Source organism: Ptiloglossa arizonensis, chromosome 14, assembly GCF_051014685.1.
Source record: "Ptiloglossa arizonensis isolate GNS036 chromosome 14, iyPtiAriz1_principal, whole genome shotgun sequence".
NCBI lineage: Eukaryota > Metazoa > Arthropoda > Insecta > Hymenoptera > Colletidae > Ptiloglossa > Ptiloglossa arizonensis.
In genome coordinates this window covers 2020586-2040911 of record NC_135061.1, presented here as the reverse complement: position 1 = coordinate 2040911, position 20326 = coordinate 2020586, and the positions used below count along the sequence as shown (strand labels likewise).

Below are 20326 nucleotides of genomic sequence, written 5' to 3'. Positions count from 1 at the left end.
GCTCGAAAAAAGGACGTCGATACGCGGATTTCGGATCCTTCGTGACGATCGGTTACCACGCGCTATAGTTTCGCGACGTAAACGTTTTACGTGTTGTGCAACTGTTTTTCCACATCGAAACGTTCACCGTGATAGTCGAACGTACCCGAGAACGACGCGTAATCTTCGCTCTGGACACATTGGCCCTTACGAAGAGCGATCGATTTTTCGTTCTCGAGTTTCACGGGGGATTTTGAAAATTGAGGGAATTGAAAAGTTCGCGCGGATGGAATTGAGATTTTACAAGCTTTAGAAACTCGGGAGAAATTAGACGTATCTTTCGTGTTTTCACTGTTTGAAAAATTTATTAGGGAGACCTTGGTGAGAGATCTAATTACAATGTGTCTGCGAGAGATTCGAGTGCGACGTACCGAAAGGGTGGTCAATGTTTACGCGAGAGTTTAATTGTTTAAAATACAAATTCCTCGGCGATGATTACACAGTGAAAACTTAATGTGTAACTTCTGATCGATGAGCGGTCTAAATGAAACTGAAGTGTACGGTGTTTAAAGTAAAATTAGCGATCGAGTTGAAGATAGAAGTGGAAGCGGGGAGCAGTTCTGTAGACACTTGCAAGGTCTAGATAGTTAACTCTACTTCACTTAGCTAGATCATTCTCTAACAATAAAGTATATTGCTGTCGTAATATATAAATATATTTAATATTTCTTTTTGATACAAAATTATCCTGTAAAATTTCAGTCCTATCTTGAAAACTATTGAAAATAATAAAAAAATACTTTATACAAATGTTCCACGACCTCTTTGGTAAATTACCATAGATAAAATTAAATATTACTACGGCAATAATATACGTAATCGATTATTTACTAACAAAATCACTTGTTACTTTCTTTTTGGGCAAAATAAAAAATAAAAATTCGTTCATCGCTCAAATATAGCGAATGATAAATAATTAATTCGCTGCTTTGAACAAGTTAGCACAGTATCGTTATTCGAACTTTTCTAATTGTAAGTGCACAATCATTATATCAAGAACATTGTATCACTTATTGTTTCGAACGAAATTTGCCCAATTATGGACGAGATTCGTATCCTTATAATTAAACGTAGATCGAGTGACGATATCAAGTGCTGACAGTGCTGTGGGTTGCGTGCCAAGTAATGGTGGTAGGGTGAAAGGGAGTATTGACCTCCAAGTTCTTGCAAAGCTACTCTCCAGTACACTGGGATTACAGTGTAGAGATTTCTCTCAATGATCGATTACACGTCGATCTGAGAAACGAATAACTCTAAAGTGTCGTCAAGTGAACGTGTTTCGAGGTGTCGAAGAAAATGCATTCTAGTCGTAACGTAGGCTTGTCTAATATTTTACAAAGCTACTCTCCAACATACTCAAATTACAGTGTAGAGATTTCTCTCAATGATCGATTACACTTCGATCTGAGAAACGAATAACTCTAAAGTGTCGTCAAGTGAACGTGTTTCGAGGTGTCGAAGAAAATGCATTCTAGTCGTAACGTAGGCTTGTCTAATATTTTACAAAGCTACTCTTCAACGTACTCAAATTACAGTGTAGAGATTTCTCTCAATGATCGATTACACGTCGATCTGAGAAACGAATAACTCTAAAGTGTCGTCAAGTGAACGTGTTTCGAGGTGTCGAAGAAAATGCATTCTGGTCGCAACGTAGGCTTGCCTAAGAAGATAATTGGTACCCAGTGCTGTCGGTTAGATCACCTTGAGCATTATCAAAGCAGTCAGCAATCTCGACACTTTGCATCTGTGCCCAATATTCCAGCCTTAGAGCCTACACACAGTAGTCTTATGTCTGCGCTGCGACGACAGCTCGCCTACGCGAAGCACGATGACAAACGCTGCCATCCAAACAAAGGGTCTCGGGCTATACGTGCGGCAGACACGCAATTTCCGTGGCATGTAAATCGCGCGAAATGAATTTCTGCCAATCACGCACGTGCGTCAGCGGTGCGATCATCAGTGACCTGGCTGTTTGCCGGGTATTGCCCAAAAAATGCAAACTCCTGGGGCAAAATTCGATAACGCCACGGCAATCACACGGGGACCACGTAAACAATCGTTGAGAATGTTTTTGTTCAGATTAATTTCGATTCGATGAATTTTTCCTCTTTCGACGCGACGGAAGTAAGATGAATATCGATTTCGGTCGAGTCACACCGCGGGTATAAACGATAATGCATTGTATATTTTATCGCACGCGATAAATAATTGTACGTGGAGATTGTACATGGTTTTAAATATATTTAAAAAATATTTGAATCGCACAGGAATATCGAGACGATTAATTTTAAGTTTGTAAATCGGACCGGATAGATTACAAATTCGATCGATCAACCGATTGTGAATTATCGAAACGCGCCTTTTATTTAATAACTGAATTATTACGTTTCTTATTTATCGCTCTCGATACTCTCCTTTAACGTGCAAAATGTTCGAATTCATGTACAATTAAAAAATGGTTCTCTTGTATAAAGAATGAAAACGTGTAGAATAGTGTAGTCGTCAATCGGGGGATAAATTTTATTACGCAGGTTCTTAACAAACTTTTGCTACAGTAGGAGCCTCAGCTTGGAGTGTCCTATACTAACATCAAAGTACCATTGTCAACTTTTATATTTTCTTGCAAGAAAGAACTATAATTGTTCATCTTTAAATCTTTGCATCATCAAACTACGCGCACCACCACCCTCTGTTATATTTACTCGCTTACTAACAACATTATAATTGTTCGTCTTCGAATCTTTGCATCATCGAACTATCATTAACTACTTTTATATTTCCTCGCAAAAAAGGACTACAATTGTTTATTTTTAAATCTTTGCATCATCAAAGTACGTGCACCACTGTTATATTTACTCGCTTACTAAGATAACTATAATTGTTCGTCTTCGAATCTTTGCTTCATCGAACTACCATTAACTACTTTTATATTTCCTCGCAAAAAAGAAGTACAATTGTTCATCTTTAAATCTTTGCATCATCAAACTACGTGCACCACCACCCTCTGTTATATTTACTCGCTTACTAAGCACACTATAATTTCTCGTCTTCAAATCTTTGCATCATCAAACTACCATTGACCATTTTTATATTTCCTCGCAAAAAAAAACTATAATTGTTCGTCTTCGAATCTTTGCATCATCAAACTACCATTGACCATTTTTATATTTCCTCGCAAAAAAGAACTACAATTATTCACCTTTAAATCTTTGCATCATCAAACTACGTGGACTACCACCCTCTGTTATATTTACTTGTTTACTAAGAACACTATAATTGTTCGTCTTCGAATCTTTGTTTCATCGAACTACCATTAACTACTTTTATATTTCCTCACAAAGAAGGACTATAATTGTTTATTTTTAAATCTTTGCATCATCGAACTACCATTAACTACTTTTATATTTCCTCGCAAAAAGGAACTACAATTGTTCATCTCTAAATCTTTGCATCATCAAACTACGTGGACTACCACCCTCTGTTATATTTACTCGCTTACTAAGAACACTATAATTGTTCGTCTTCGAATCTTTGCATCATCGAACTACCATTAACTACTTTTATATTTCCTCGCAAAAAAGAACTACAATTGTTTATTTTTAAATCTTTGCATCATCGAACTACGTGCACCACCACCCTCTGTTATATTTACTCGCTTACTAAGAACACTATAATTTCTCGTCTTCAAATCTTTGCATCATCAAACTACCATTGACCACTTTTATATTTCCTCGCAAAAAAGAACTATAATTGTTCGTCTTCGAATCTTTGCATCATCGAACTACCATTAACTACTTTTATATTTCCTTGCAAAAAAGACCTACAATTGTTTATTTTTAAATCTTTGCATCATCGAACTACATGCACCACCACTCTCTGTTATATTTACTCGCTTACTAAGAAAACTATAATTTCTCGTCTTCAAATCTTTGCACCATCGAACTGCGTGTACCACCACCCTCTGTTATATTCGCTCGTAAGAAACCTATAATCGTTCGTCTTCGAGTCTTTGCATCATCGAACCGTGTCTTACGTAACACGCGGAAGTCTCGACAGAGGCAAAACTAGAGAAGGGTGCTAACACCGAGATACGAAGACTCTGTTTTTTCGCGCATTCATCCGACCTGTCGGTTTGAGTCCCGCGATTCGCATATGCCTGCTCTATGGCCCGCCCCATCGACGCTTCCATACCCGTGATTGATGTTCGCCGTCGTTTCACAGACGCGACTACATAAATCAAAAGGCGCCCTTATGCGCGCAAACCCTTTTCTTGTCGCTTTTCTCTCATTCTCCTTTTCTTTTTTTTTTTTCCTTTTTTTCTTTTCCTACGCCGCTCTCTAAGGCGCCACGATGCGTTATCAAATCCGTCGATGACAGACGAGAACGTATTAAATACTGAAAAGGACGGCCATCGATTGTCGCGGAGTGCCGAACGAGATGGTGGATGAAAAGGGTGTGAAGTAAACGAACACGTGCATCATCCCTGAGGCCTTCCAGCGATTGAGATACGTTTTGTGCTCTCTCCCTCTCTCCCTATCTCTCTCTCTCTCTCTTTCCTCGCCTCTCTGATTATGTGTCCCATGGCGCTTGTTCTGTACATGTTATTTGGCTCTGTAGGGGTGCGAGCAGGGGTGCTTCTGACAGATTCATCGCGAGAGATGTAATTTTTAGAGTTAACGCGCGGAACTGGAATACCTCGCAACGATCTTTCAATTTCTATAACTAAATGTTACTTTCTTAGCAAGATTAATTTTATCTTCGTTTTCGAAATATTGAATCAACCGGTGGTAATTAATCGATTGGAGTGCTTCGTGGCAGAAAACGAAGTCAACAGTGTCAATCTGGAATAATCAGTGAAAGAAAATTTTAATAATACTTTTATACTTTTTCGAATTCACGTTGGATGTTCCGTGGTGGTAATTAATCGACTGGAGTGCTTCGTTGCAGAGAACGAAGTCAACAGTGTCAATCTGGAATAATCAGTGAAAGAAAATTTTAATAATACTTTTATACTTTTTCGAATTCACGTTGGATGTTCCCTGGTGGTAATTAATCGATTGGAGTGCTTCGTTGCAGAAAACGAAGTCAACAGTACCAATTTAGAATAAGCAATAGAAGAAAATTTTAATAATAATTTTATACCTTTTCGAATTTCAAGGTGAAACGTTGGATGTTCCATTTAAAAACCCGAACAGGGAAGGGATATCGAGAAACTATATCGTATTGTACGTTTCTCTCTATATATTATTATACAAATTTTTTGTCGAACAGTTTACGAGTATCGGAGAACTTAGTCGAGTCAGATGATTCACCCTGTATATTATTATAGGCTCGTTTCGAACGACAATGAGAGTACAAAGATATTTTTTGTGCGTGAAAAAGTTCTTAGACAAAGCTACACTCCGGAGAGTGTATCGCGAAATAAAATTGAAAATTAATTTAACAAGCCATTGTAATAGATGCTGTCGACACAATGAATGACGCAGCTGTTAAAATCGCTTCTCACTGGTGTTCCATACAGGGGGTGCTAACGCACAATAGCGAAGATTCATCCGTCTCTTGCAACTCTTACCGCTTTCCTCCCTCTTCGTTTCTAGACGGTATTCCTTGTCAGAAATGATGTATCGATACAAGTAGAGCTTGCGAATATGAACGTGTAATCGTGAGCGTATCGGGCGCAGCGAATGTGTTGTAAATGAATGGAATTTCACACTGTGCGCGATATCGCGTCGAAACGCGTGCAAAAAATGAAGGAGCGCGTTATCCGGGAGATTTGTTTAAAAAATTTTTCCCACGGTAAAGAGATTTGTTTAGAAAATATCGTCGCAACGGTTGGTCGATGAAGTTTCGTTCACTTCGAAAAGAAATGTTCACTTTTGAAAAAAAACTCGAGGCGAATACGCGATAGATTAACACACTTCGGAAAAGTGTGAGCGAAATGTAAATGAAATATTCACCGATCGAATTTAAATAACCACGAACGACGATTAATTTATTTAACATTGTACATCGACGTTGGAAATTAAAATAATATCACTTGCAAAGAAAAGAAGGTGTGGTATTTCAAGCAAAAGAGTTCCTTCGCGTAGGTAAACAATTAAAAGATGTCGTCGCAACGGTTGGTCGATGAAGTTTCGTTCACTTCGAGATGAAATGTTCACTTGTAAAAAAAAACTTGAGGCGAATACGCGATAGATTAACACACTTCGGAAAAGTGTGAGTGAAATGTAAATCAAATATTCACCGATCGAATTCAAATAACTACAAACAACGATTAATTTATTTAACATTGTACATCGACGCTGGAAGTTAAAATAATATCACTTGCAAAGAAAAGAAGGTGTGGTATTTCAAGCAAAAGAGTTCCTTCGCGTAGGTAAACAATTAAAAGATATCGTCGCAACGGTTGGTCGATGAAGTTTCGTTCACTTCGAAAAGAAATGTTCATTTGTAAAAAAAAACTCGAGGCGAATACGCGATAGATTAACACACTTCGGAAAAGTGTGAGCGAAATGTAAATCAAATATTCACCGATCGAATTTAAATAACTACAAACAACGATTAATTTATTTAACATTGTACATCGACGCTGGAAGTTAAAATAATATCACTTGCAAAGAAAAGAAGGTGTGGTATTTCAAGCAAAAGAGTTCCTTCGCGTAGGTAAACAATTAAAAGATATCGTCGCAACGGTTGGTCGATGAAGTTTCGTTCACTTTGAAAAGAAATGTTCACTTGTAAAAAAAAACTTGAGGCGAATACGCGATAGATTAACACACTTCGGAAAAGTGTGAGCGAAATGTAAATGAAATATTCACCGATCGAATTCAAATAACCACGAACGACGATTAATTTATTTAACATTGTACATCGACGCTGGAAGTTAAAATAATATCACTTGCAAAAAAAAAGGTGTACGAATTCAAGCTAAAGAGTTGCTTCGCGTAGGTAAACAATTAAAGGAGAAGATGCCGATACGAAACCCCATTTAGTTTTTCGTCGACATTTGAAAAATTACCGCACTGAACGACTTCAATTTGGCGATATTTTAATTCTTTATTGCATCCAACAGTTATAAAGTTGTAAATTGGTATCGAGACACTTATCGGGTGAGATTTCGGTTACCAACACCGTTTGGAGCTAGCGACGCATAAAGTTGACGATTCTGTGAAAGAAAACGGTAGTTAATCGGGGAACGGGTTAGCATCGAAAGGCTTTGTTCCCGGCAATTAAGCAACGCCGAAAGATCGGATCTGTTCCGAGATGGTCGATCCTGACGCGGTAGGACAGGGCTCCTGGCATCGGTCCTCTTCGTTTCCCGACGAACGCTCGGGTAAAATAGTTCGCTCACGGGAAAGCAGAGGAGCTCTTACACGAATTGGCTGAATTCCAAGGACGAAGTCGGTAGAAGGAGGGCCCTTCTTTCTTTGTCCTTGCGTCGTTCCTTTCATCTCTTAGGCGAGCTCTCTTTTAGCGGGCCGAAGATCTGAGGAATAGTTGAGAGTTTGGGCCGATAGTTGGGCGCTGCAGCATTTCATTCCGCTCGAAATTCCGCGAAACATGTGGGAGACCGCAATGGAATCGCGGCAAGAGCCCTCGCGGAGTGAAATGAATCTTTGTAGGAATCAAACGCAGTGAACATTCACAGGATTCTTCTCAGACGACACGCACTGCAGCTTTCAACTTTGTTTAGGCCGTGTACGCGGTAGGTAGGGGAGGTTGAACGTCGTGTGACCTGTAAAATACCGTCTTCGTTTACGAATCGGTAGCTCCCGTCGAAGGAAAACTTTTCGGAGCAGGCATGCCACGTGTTCATTTCCTCGCGAAAATTCCGCCAGTTTCCTCGGAGATTCCACTTCTATGTCGATCTCGCCGGTCGAAAATTCCTGTCCAACTTGCGGAAGAATTTCAATTGGGAATCATACCTTATTCACGATACTCGAGAGATCGTGACAACACGAATAAACCAAGCGCGATATTTATTTTATACGCACCTTTACCTCGTTTTATTTAACGACAGAGTACGGAAGTACTCGGCGCGAATACACGAGAACCATCTAAGCTTGTAAGAAACGATTCGTCGTTGAATCGAATTCGATATTGAAATCTAATGAAATTTATTACGATATTTGCGCGGTCGTTGTTAACAGCGCGATCTGAGCCGAATTAAGCAAGAATTTGGATCAATTCAAAGGAGTCGAGAAATTTGTCCCAATGATCCCCTATATCTAACTTGTAAATTTGTCGATGTAGACGTTGAATCAAACATTCTCGAAGCCATCGAAAAACGAATGAAATTTTCGATCGACTTGCATCCTTTTCCCAATTTTTCTACAATTGTCTCAGGATTTACGTTGAACTTGTATATACTTCTTCGAGGATGAGAATTAATTTGAAAATCGAAAATGGACACGAGAAACGAAAATATTAAATTACCTGTACAGTAAGGCTTCTCGTGTTGAACGCATGTACATTTAGAAACACTCGCAGAGTATCGAATTATTACAAACCTTCTTTCGCGCGAATATTTGAAACAGTCGACACTTTGAATGCTAGGATTTCGAAAACTCTGAAACAAGAAGAAAACACAATCGTAACACGATGAAAAATGATCGTACTCAATTGGTGAAACCAATTGCTCGATGAAAACCATCGGTTTCAACGGTTCATCAAGGTGGAAAAACAATTAGATAGCTACGACTGGTCATTCGTGTATTACGTATCTCGAAGAAGATGCAAAAGCTTCTGGAAAATGTGCAACAGTTTACATGTGCACCGATGGTTGCGCATTCTTATCATAACAATAGATCACGGAAGTCGAAACGACATTCGGCGATATCGTTTGTTACGAAATGTCATTCTGTGACGCAACTGGGAACACAGATGTGCATTCATTATTTTTCCTATTATTTTTTAATAAGTAGATCGTCGTTCATCGGCTTGGTATAAATATCCGAGAATTCGTGGACGAAGAGTATAGTAGCGGATCAACCATGCATCAGGCATCAGTGCTGTGCATTCTTGCTCTTGTGGCTAGCGCCACGTGCGCTATTATATTCCCGCCCCGTCTTGGCCAATCGGTAAGTCTGTGTCAGCCATAGAAGCGACTTATCTTTTCCGATACACCTGTTATGCATTGTAGGAAGAAAGGAAAATCAGAGCTCGTACCACGAGTAAGTAGAATGTGGACAGTGTTGAATTATTTTTTCGTATCGGATGGCTTTGGAAAGACTGACTAAAAAGTCCGATACGATACGATTCGAAATTCCCGCCATGCCTGATCTTTCTTTCTCCTGGTTAGACGCAATGTCTCGTAACTTTTGTAGAAATTTTGAAAATTGATACTGCGAAGATCCCTCGTTCGTATACACTAATCCTTTGCACTTGGAAACAGTTTTTTTTTCACAAATATAGCAATTTACTAAAAACGGTAAAGAATGAATTAACAATAACAATAGGAAATGATCGGTAGTTCTCCGTGTATCGTTCTTTTAAATATCATCTTCCGTTACCAGTAAATGTCGATACAATTTGGGATAGTTTTATACTTTTCTTCAAAAAGCAACCGCAGAAAACACTTTGGGTACCTCGATTTGTTGTAATTAAATAGCTTAAATCCTTGACGAATAAATTCGAAACATTTTACTTTCTCGATTAAAGAAATTCCGTAGGTCACGAAGATACCTACTTCCCTGTTCATACGTTTCTCTTCCTTTCGATGGAGTGTACAAATATAACGTTACAATATTATTAAATAAATCTCGTTTCATTCCGAACAGATCGTAAATGCTGGGTCTTCCATCAGAGAAGGAAACTTGCCGTCGCTTCGTTCCACGCAAGCACCTGCGAGTGAATCTTCAACTGCGCAACAAACAAGACGGCCAGGACGGTTATCTATTTCGGACGTACGTGTTAAGGTGGTGAACAAAATCCTCGAGGACACCAAAAAATTGATAGATGATCTGGAACGACTCAATAATAGAACTAATTCGGGTAGGAATTCGAATGGTTCGAATGGTTCGAGTATTCCCATTCCGAGTCTACCCGGTCGTCAAAATGGTAGTATTCCAATTCCGGGACTACCAGGTCGTCAAAATGGCAGTATCCCAATTCCGGGACTACCAGGTCGTCAAAATGGCAGTATTCCAATTCCGGGACTACCCGGTCGCCAAAATGGCAGTATTCCAATTCCGGGACTACCCGGTCGTCAAAATAGCAGTATTCCAATTCCGGGACTACCCGGTCGTCAAAATGGCAGTATCCCAATTCCGGGACTACCCGGTCGTCAAAATGGCAGTATCCCAATTCCGGGACTACCCGGTCGTCAAAATGGCAGTATTCCAATTCCGGTACTACCCGGTCGCCCGAACGGTACTCTTCCAATCCCGAGTCGCCCAAATCGCCCAAATGGTACTATTCCAGTTCCGGTACTACCCGGTCGCCCTAACGGTACCATACCACTTCCAAATCGTCCCGGTCGCCCGAATGGTACTCTTCCAATCCCGAGTCGCCCAAATCGCCCAAATGGTACTATTCCAGTTCCGGTACTACCCGGTCGCCCGAACGGTACCATTCCACTTCCAAATCGTCCCGGTCGCCCGAATGGTACTCTTCCAATCCCGAGTCGCCCAAATCGCCCAAATGGTACTATTCCAGTTCCGGTACTACCCGGTCGCCCGAACGGTACCATTCCAATTCCAAATCGTCCCGGTCGCCCGAATGGTACTCTTCCAATCCCGAATCGCCCAAATCGCCCAAATGGTACTCTTCCAATCCCGAGTCGCCCAAATCGCCCGAATGGTACTCTTCCAATCCCGAGTCGCCCAAATCGCCCGAATGGTACTCTTCCAATCCCGAATCGACCCGGTCGCCCTAACGGTACCGTTCCAATTCCGAATCGGCCCGGTCGCCCGAACGGTACTCTTCCAATTCCAAGTCCCCCGAATCGCCCGAATGGTACACACATTCCAAATCGTCCACATATTCCAGGACGTCCCGGTACAAATTTACCGTTCCGTCCGCGTCCTCCGCATCATCGTCCACATTGTCCAAATCGACCACGTCCTTCTTCGACAACCGCTGCTAGCCAACCCTCTTCTACCAGTGGTTCCACAACCGAAGGTGGATCTAGTGCTTCGTCTACCACGATTGGTGTTCCTAACGGACTTAGTGCTAGAAGTAGTTCCCCAAACGATGATGAAAACAAATCTAGTTCTGCCCCTCCTTCGTCTACCGCTGCTAGCGAGAGTAGTTCCCCGAGCCGCGAACCTAGCGCATCCAGTGCTCCTCCTTCGTCAACTACCGCCGCCAGCGAGAGTAGTTCCCCGAGCAGCGATCCCAGCCCATCCAGTGCTCCTCCTTCGTCAACTACCGCCGTCAGCGAGAGTAGTTCCCCGAGCAGCGATCCCAGCCCATCCAGTGCTCCTCCTTCGTCAACTACCGCCGCCAGCGAGAGTAGTCCCCCGAGCAGCGAACCCAGCGCATCCAGTGCCCCTCCTTCGTCAACCACCGCCGCCAGCGAGAGTAGTCCCCCGAGCAGCGATCCCAGCCCATCCAGTGCTCCTCCTTCGTCAACTACCGCCGCCAGCGAGAGTAGTCCCCCGAGCAGCGAACCCAGCGCATCCAGTGCCCCTCCTTCGTCAACCACCGCCGCCAGCGAGAGTAGTCCCCCGAGCAGCGAACCCAGCGCATCCAGTGCCCCTCCTTCGTCAACTACCGCCGCCAGCGAGAGTAGTTCCCCGAGCAGCGAACCCAGCGCATCCAGTGCCCCTCCTTCGTCAACCACCGCCGCCAGCGAGAGTAGTCCCCCGAGCAGCGAACCCAGCGCATCCAGTGCCCCTCCTTCGTCAACTACCGCCGCCAGCGAGAGTAGTTCCCCGAGCAGCGAACCCAGCGCATCCAGTGCCCCTCCTTCGTCAACCACCGCCGTCAGCGAGAGTAGTCCCCCGAGCAGCGAACCCAGCGCATCCAGTGCCCCTCCTTCGTCAACTACCGCTGCTTCCGAGTCCACTTCTAGCAGTGGTGCTCCAACCACAGATGCTTCCGGAAGTGACGAAACCAGTACAACCGTTGCAACGTCTGCACCAAGTACTTCTCCTACTGAGTCTTCTTCTACCGTTGCTTCTACAACCGAGCCATCTACCGAATCTTCGAGTACTACTACCACAGAAAGTCCCTCCACTACTCCTCGTGTAACGACTACTCAACGAACTAGACCTACGCACACTCACCGTCCTAGACCTACGCACACTCACCGTCCTAGACCTACTACTACTCCCCGTCCTAGACCTACGCACACTCACCGTCCCAGACCTACGCACACTCACCGTCCCAGACCCACTACTACTCCCCGTACCAGACCTACGCGCACTCGCCGTCCTAGACCTACCACTACTCCCCGTGTGAGACCCACGCACACTCACCGTCCCAGACCTACGACCACTACAACGGCTTCTAGTGTAGCGAGTACCCGTGTTCAATTCAACCCTATTCAAACGGCTCGCATCCCAATCCCCAATCTAATTCCTAATATTCCAAGCATCAACGTTCCAACAGTTCGCGTTCCAATCCCCAATCTAATACCTAATATTCCAAAGATCAACGTTTCAACAGTTCGCGTTCCAATCCCCAATCTAATACCTAATATTCCAAAGATCAACGTTTCAACAGTTCGCGTTCCAATCCCCAATCTAATACCTAATATTCCAAAGATCAACGTTTCAACAGTTCGCGTTCCAATCATTCGTATTCCAACCGTCCGCATCGATTCCACCGTCTTTACTCCAACTATTCGTATTCCAACTATTAAAATCGCGAAGAGGTCCGCCGAAGGGGGCAATAAAAACAACACCGTGCAACAGCTGAGCTACAGTCCTATGGTCAACCTGTCGAGGGTGTTCTCCAACATTGACTTCAGGAATGTCAGCGTACCGGTAGTTCTGATACCAGTGCCAAAACCCATATACCAATTCCCGGATCTGCCCGGTCTGCGCAGCAGCATTCAGTCCGCCAGAAATGCAACAGCGCGTGCACTGTCACCCGGTGAGAGAAATCTACGCGTCGCCATACAGAGAGCCACAAGCAGGGCGGTACGCAGCCGCAACCCCGTGCTTGCGCTCAACAACTTGAGCAACGACGTTCTATGGATATACTACAACGCAGCGATGAAAAATCCACTGTACACCGTGAGGAATATTGTGCTCCGGGAAGGTGTGAGCACCGTCGAAGCAATCAGCAGAAGCGTCATCTATTCGGCAGGACAGAACCCGCGCGGAATCCGTTTCTCGATGGAAGTAGCAGCAGACGATTGAAGCTAACGAATAGTATTTTCATCGGGCCTACGTTCCGTTGAAACTCGTGATACGTACTTAATGCAAAATTATGTATAAAAGTATGGATTAAGTTAACAGTGAAGAAATATAGTAACACTGCAATCGAACTACAACCGTGTCATTCGATCCGTTCGAATACTTTGCGCGTCGAGCGAGTCTTTCCTGCCTTTCCAACGCGTTCCATGTTGTCCGTGACCTTTACTCAATTTATTTCGCAAAAACTGGAGATTCGTAAACGAAACGATGGAGTTGTTCGATTCCAGGTTGAGCTGTTTTCGTTCGAACCCGATGTAGCTAATCTTTTACTCGTCGAATACGAGAACGAAAGTTTCTGACCGAATTGAAAGACAAATAATGCGGCGAAGAAAGAAGAGAAAGTATCGCGAGAATCCAAACGACCACGCGTTTCTACGGATTTGTTCGACGAAAATTTCGAAACGGAGTCACTCGTTGCTGAATTTCACCAATGACGCGTTCGATGTTGTCTTTCGGTTCAATTGTCTCTGGATCGTCGGCGTAAACCTTACTCTTGACGCGATCCCAAGAAAAAGGTTCAAAGATTACAAATCGCACGATCTTGGTGGCCAATTGACGTCACCTCTTCGAGAAATTACGCGTTGCGGAAATTTTGTTTGCAAAAGTGCCATTGTTTCGTTCGCTGCGTGCCAAGGAGCACCATTTTGTTGAAACGAAATATCATCCAAATCTCAAGACCTTCCTGATGCAAAAACCAGCCAGTCAACAAGTCGTGATATCGTGTCCCATTCACAGTGGCATTTTACATCAATCTAGAGAGACAATTAATTTGTCCTCGTTCATTGAACGTTTCGAGATACCTTCCGAGTGTCGCCTTTCTGAATGAAATAAATAAATAACGCTCGTACAAGAGAAGTGAAATTACGAAGGTATAATATTCACGATGACAATACGATTACATATGTTACACATTGTTTAAATCTCAAACTTATCTTCGTCGATACTGGCTACACACGTCTACGTTTACAATACCAATAGTCGTGTACTCGAAATCTATTAAAATCGTCAAATATCGGTTCTGAAGTTCCTCTGTAAGAGGACCGGGTACCGAGGTATAATAAAAAGTAAAAATTCCCCGTAAAATCTTCGTACGCGTTTTCGAGTATAGCTTTCGGGAGAGATGTAAAAGAAGGTGAGGTAAGATCCTCGATAACGAAGCGACGTCTTCGCTGACCGACTCATCCCCGAGCGTAACAATCTGTTCCCGCCTGGTAAAATTGTCATCGTGTGTGCATAAAACATGAGGAGGTTCGTGGCCGCGGGAACGCGGCTCTGTACCGCAAATCTACACGTAGAAATATGAAAGAAGCTCTCGACTATGTAGTTCTCGCGGCTTCGATGCTTGTAGGGTTGTCGATGGAGATTCCGTTGGCGCGGGGTTCGGCGAGAGGTTCGCGGGTGGAGACGACCGGTAGAAAACGAATGGCGCGGGAAAGGAAAGGGTCGCTCGAGCGCGTATTTCCACATTGGTGGTTCCATCGTGAGCGTTAAAATACATTTTCCTACGAAGTGTCGTCACGGGAGGGCCTCCAGCTGCTGGTCGTGATATTCTACATGCGTAATGCTCGCGCGCGGATATTTCCATACATAAATTTTATCCGGGAGAAAGTAGGTGGCGGTGCGGTGCGGTGCGGTTGCACGTCGTCGCTGATGACGCCGTCTTCGGGACGTGCTCGAGAATCCGTTGGCTGATCGCGTCTCTCGACGGTTACCACGGCCGTCATTTTTATCGCGATATCTCCGCACGGATTTTCAACGACTGATCGACGTTAACGGACGAGACTCGATCGATGATACAACGAGAAACATTTATTAAACACGGAACGTAAGTGTCCCCCCTGACGTGCAAACGTGTTCGATGGTTGCTGTACTCGGCGGACGAAACGCGGATTAAACGCGGACGATACGCGAACCGGACGACAATCCACTCGGGAAGAAACGAAAAATCGATTATCGATAAAGACCCGCCGAACCTGACCGAATCGCGATATACGAATCATCGTTTGTTCTCGGTCTATCGTTCTAACGGTGCGAAACGAACTTTCCATCGACACAGACCAATCAATGTTTCTTCAACGCGAGAAACGTTATTTAACACTTCTTCGAATCCTCTTGTTGACCGTCTCCAGTCTGGTTGTATCGGAATCCCATATCGATGCGTATGTTCTCGCCGTTGATCAATGGATTCTCGATGCACGCTTGGACCAAATGCGCCACTTCTTCGGTACATCCGAAACGACGCGGAGTTAGTTTCATCGCGATCCAGGTTTTCTTCTCTTCCGGTTTGAACCGAGCTGAACGCGAGCGAACATTCGAATCGTGTTACGAAAATTGTCGTCTTTTTCATCAAGGTTTGTAAAATTTCTTTCGGATGGAAAAGGTTTTTTTTTTCTTTTTCGATAACGAGTTACGATTACTTAACCCTCTGCGTATAACGTCTATACAAGGGAATCAGTTTAGGAGTAATTGGGAGGTTCTTTGGTGTGATTTTTAAAATGTTGAACGATTGAGTTTGGGAGTAAGAAAAGTGTAATTCTACCGGAGAATAATTGAAAAATCGACCTAAAAGAATGTAACAATAATTCGTAACAAATATTTCTCAGTTTATCGCACCTTCGCGATCGAACAAATTCGTTTCGTTTGTACTCCAAAGAAATCGTACTATAGATTTGCAGTATTCGAGTGCATTGTCGATTCTGTGATAAGAATTCTACTCTCTAACTCTCGTCTGGAAACGAAAGATAGATACATGGAGCATCTTCGACGAAACTATGAATTTAATTGAAAACAAACACGAGGATTCGCAAACCTATGTCGATTTGACATACTTCTAAATAATTTTATGATTTTCTTTGGACCTCTCTGCGCGAAAGTGGTCAAAAGTGTATACACCAGTTGACGCGATCATGCGTAACGACTTCGTCGCAAAGGGTTAAGTTTCGTTCAGCAAAAAGTGATTGTAAAGTATCGAGTGATTCGAATCATCGATTTACCTGTCATGGGGCTGTTTATAAAACCAGGGCATATACCGACAACGCGTATTCCTTTCTCAGCGATTCCTCTCGCGAAAGGTATCGTCATTCCAGCAACTGCAGCGCTTGCGCTACCATAAGCGACCATTCGTGGCGGCGAGTCGTTCGCGAACGCGCTCGAGAAATTAATAATAACGCCTCTGTGTCGATGGGCATCTGGTTTGTTCTCTGCCATCATGCCGACCATTAAACGAGTAACGTTGAACACACCCCAAACGTTGGTCTCGTACAGACACCTGTACAGATCGACCGAATGAGGTTTCTTGCTCTTGAAATCGTACAATGGCTCGCAACCGAAGACAGCTGCAGCATTGACGAGCACGTTCACCCCGCCGAACTTTGCTTTCGCGCATTTCAGGCTCTCTTCCACATCCTTCTCGTTCCTAACCTGCAAAATATTTCTCGGTACCCTTTTGCGTAGAAGATGTGCGTTATTAACGGATTCGAGTTTTGCTCGACGCAGTTACCTATAATAACGTAATACTATAGTAACGTAAAATTTCGACAAGTTCTTAGCTGTGTTTACTAGGTTGTTTAATAACGTTTGTCGTTCGATAAAATTTATTATCTGGGGTACTACTACTACTAGTACTAGGTACTACTACTACCCACTACTTTGATAGTCCTAGGTACTACTACTACTACAACCCACTACTTTGATAATACTAGGTACTACTACTACCCACTACTTTGATAGTCCTAGGTACTATTACTACCCACTACTTTGATAGTCCTAGGTACTACTACTACCCACTACTTTGATAGTCCTGGGTACTACTACTACCCATTACTTTGATAGTACTAGGTACTACTACTACCTACAATTTTGATAGTACTAGGTACTACTACTACCCACTACTTTGATAGTACTAGATACTACTACTACCCACCACTTTGATAGTACTAGGTACTACTACTACCCACTACTTTGATAGTCCTAGGTACTACTACTACCCACTACTTTGATAGTACTAGGTACTAGTACTATCAAAATATAATACTATATTTAGTACTACTATATATCCTATATACTATAGATACATACTATATCTTAGATTACTACTAATAATACTACTATTACCTAGTAACCTAGATAATAAGTTTTATCGATCGACAAAATTTATCGAACAATCCAGTAATCATCAGGATTTATTCCACTGGTTACCAAAATGGCTGCTGCAGCAGAGACGTCTACATCGGAAGAAAGATGCACTGTTATTAAATTCTTAAGCGCTAAGCGTGCTGGTGGCCTAGAAATTTAAAGATGGCTGTTCAATATCGGACAATCTGCCGGACAATATTAATTTACCCAGAAAATGTGTCTACAAACGGTTCGACGAAGTTAATGAAAGCAGAAATTAGTTGTCGGGAGTCCGTTGCCGGGGAGCTTTAAAGTTCCGGTTTCGTAAACGAGAAAGAGAGCTTCTCGTCGAGAAAACGAGACAATTAACACAGCTGCAAAGCTTAGCGTTTAGAAGAATTATATACAAAAGCATTCCAAGTTGCAATTCATCGAAATTAACGTTTAACTCGAGTTTCAATAACGTCCTCGTAAACGTTAAATTTTCTTTTCGAAAACATTCTACAAAGGTTTCTTTTTAATATTTTTAAGAAAATATATTTAAACGTACGAATTTGGACGAGATTTATGTTTCGAGCCGGTTAAAAATATTATGCGCCGGTATATTTTCTCGTAATTTGTTCGTTATTACTCTCTATATTGAAACAAACGTCACGTCGACGATTCTCTTTGAAAACGTCGAGTTGATCTAGATTTAGGCAACAGTTTCTTTATTTTAATAAAATATAATTCTATTCATCGATTCATCGATTTCCAATCGTAAGACAAATTGTTGCTTTAAGCGAGTTTAGGATAATAATAGCTTACTTTTTCCGACACGATAGAAAATTGTACGATCGAAGGATAAATAAAAAAAGGAATTTTCAATTATCGTTACTTATACTGTACAGCACCTATGTACGAATATTAATTTACTCGAGAAACCGTGAAACATTTGTGTGCAATTATTATATCTTCAATACTTTCCAAGATAACATCGAAGGGATGAAGCACCCCTTATATTCCAATATTCACAAATAGAAAAGAATAGGTGGCTCTTAATTTTCTTCGTTTCTCGAATTTGCAAAGCGTGATTTGTCATTTTATTATTGACCTCGAAATATTTCACAGATGTTCCGAATAATTATTTTTCAACCGTTTCGATTACACTTAATATTGTTGCCGTTTGTAAAACTCGTTCGCGAGTTTATATATATTAGTATATATATATATATATATATATATATATATATATATATATATATATATTAGTTATATATATATTTATATATTAGTCGAGTCGAACGAAAGTAGGTGAAATGGAAAAGTATTCTTCAACTTTGCAATACGTAATTTCCAGAAGGTGTACGTCTCAAGATAAAACTAAACGCAACTAAATGCGATCACCACCTCGTAAACCGTTTTACAGCGTTTAAAAACACATTCGAAGGTGGTGAAAATATTTACAATCCTTTAATTCTATTTTATTCGATAGAACGGACAGGTTTACTCGTACGTAAGAAATGGAAGCGAAATTTTGCGAGGAACTTAACTTACGTCGGTACACGAAAATAAAGCTTTCTCGCCCATTTTCTCGGCAAGTTTAGCTGCGTTGCAAGATATATCTGCCAGCACCACTTTACCACCTTGACAAACAATTTTCTCCGCGATGGCCTTTCCAATACCGTTACCGCCTCCAGTTATGTAAGCGACAATGTGCTGAAAATCATATTCAATCGACAATTTGATCTTTCCAATTCACAAGTTTCAAAACCACCGAATCTTCGGTGACAATTTTTTTTTTTTGTCGTTCAACCAATTTATCGGTTACTCGGACTTCGATACTGTTAAAAATACTGTATCGATGGCTCGAGAAACGAGGTATGCACGTTAACGAGGAGAAATCGAATTATCGTAGCGTTACCTTCATTTTATCCATTTCGACATTCCTCGTTTATTGCGCACCATAGACTCGAAGTTTGAATTTTCTTCCGTCCTAAACTTCTCCTACTTTGATTTAAGAAAATTCCAAGTTGCTGGAGTACTTTGGACCAACGTAGAAAAACTTTAAAAATCTGATAAATCGAGTTCCCTGTCAGTTTTCCCTTCTCGAGTGGGTTTTTATTCGAACGAACGACCAAGACGCAAGGATTTGTGAAATTCCACTCGATATGTAAATAGAATAATTGTCGATCGAGACGCGTGCTCGTTGCTCACCGATTGGTCTCCGTTTCTCTTCAATTTTTCAATCCATCGGTTTATTTTTACTATTGGAAAATGACGGTTCTAACGACGAAACAGATGGCAGTCAAAGGCGAACGACTGTCATTCCGTTTGACAGTATTCGACGTTGTTCGCAAATGTAACCAGAGATACGGTCTAGTACGCAATGTAATTGCACTCCAACGCTCACTTCAAACGAAACTAAAATTGTAGTACCGAAGAGTTTGTTCAGCTGAGATTATACAGGGTGTCCATTGACATTTGGTCTGGGTACATTGTCGAAATCATTGGGCTGCGGCTCGACTAGTGTCCTAAAAGCAACAAAATCGTTCGTTAATGACGTTGATCGTACAATAATGCGACAATGTCAATGTACGATTGGTTATTGAATTTTATTCGCGAGAGCAATCGATTCTCAACGTGCCTTTGTCGAAGTCGGAGTTACTTTTCCTTTTTGTGAATAATTGTATAATATGTATCTTATCGATAAAAGTATTGAAGGAGTGCCAATTACGAGAAAATAACAAGCTATTTTACAAGTACACTAGTATTGTTATTTGTCGTTTTACGACTACGATAAAACCGACACCATTGATTTGAAAATT

General features: G+C 42.0%; 2 protein-coding genes across 2 annotated transcripts; one reads left to right on the top strand and one right to left on the bottom strand.

Annotated features, from left to right (window-relative positions):
- Positions 1 to 9007: 9007 nt before the first annotated feature.
- On the top strand, positions 9008 to 13477 carry LOC143154195 (uncharacterized). Its single transcript, XM_076326094.1, has 2 exons — positions 9008 to 9119; positions 9819 to 13477. Exons 1-2 carry the CDS (start codon positions 9033 to 9035, stop codon positions 13347 to 13349), a joined length of 3618 nt encoding a protein of 1205 aa, XP_076182209.1. The 5' UTR covers positions 9008 to 9032; the 3' UTR covers positions 13350 to 13477.
- A 2020-nt stretch (positions 13478 to 15497) lies between these two features.
- LOC143154209 (3-hydroxyacyl-CoA dehydrogenase type-2) lies at positions 15498 to 19437 on the bottom strand. Its single transcript, XM_076326125.1, has 10 exons — positions 19423 to 19437; positions 19056 to 19217; positions 18151 to 18153; positions 17723 to 17725; positions 17604 to 17629; positions 17484 to 17527; positions 17400 to 17422; positions 17189 to 17256; positions 16400 to 16848; positions 15498 to 15700 (listed from the first exon to the last, which is right to left on the bottom strand). Exons 1-10 carry the CDS (start codon positions 19435 to 19437, stop codon positions 15498 to 15500), a joined length of 996 nt encoding a protein of 331 aa, XP_076182240.1.
- Positions 19438 to 20326: the final 889 nt, after the last annotated feature.

What these genes read in the sequence shown, in the direction of transcription:
- LOC143154209 (XM_076326125.1), bottom strand. An exon ending in TAGTAGTAATCTAAGATATA is followed by an intron (nt 17,423 to 17,483) that starts GTATGTATCTAT and finishes ATATTTTGATAG; the next exon opens with TACTAGTACCTAGTACTATC. An exon ending in CAGGACTATCAAAGTAGTGG is followed by an intron (nt 16,849 to 17,188) that starts GTAGTAGTAGTA and finishes TCTACGCAAAAG; the next exon opens with GGTACCGAGAAATATTTTGC.
- LOC143154195 (XM_076326094.1), top strand. Translation starts at nt 9,033, where the DNA reads ATGCATCAGGCATCAGTGCTGTGCATTCTTGCTCTTGTGGCTAGCGCC. An exon ending in CGCCCCGTCTTGGCCAATCG is followed by an intron (nt 9,120 to 9,818) that starts GTAAGTCTGTGT and finishes CATTCCGAACAG; the next exon opens with ATCGTAAATGCTGGGTCTTC.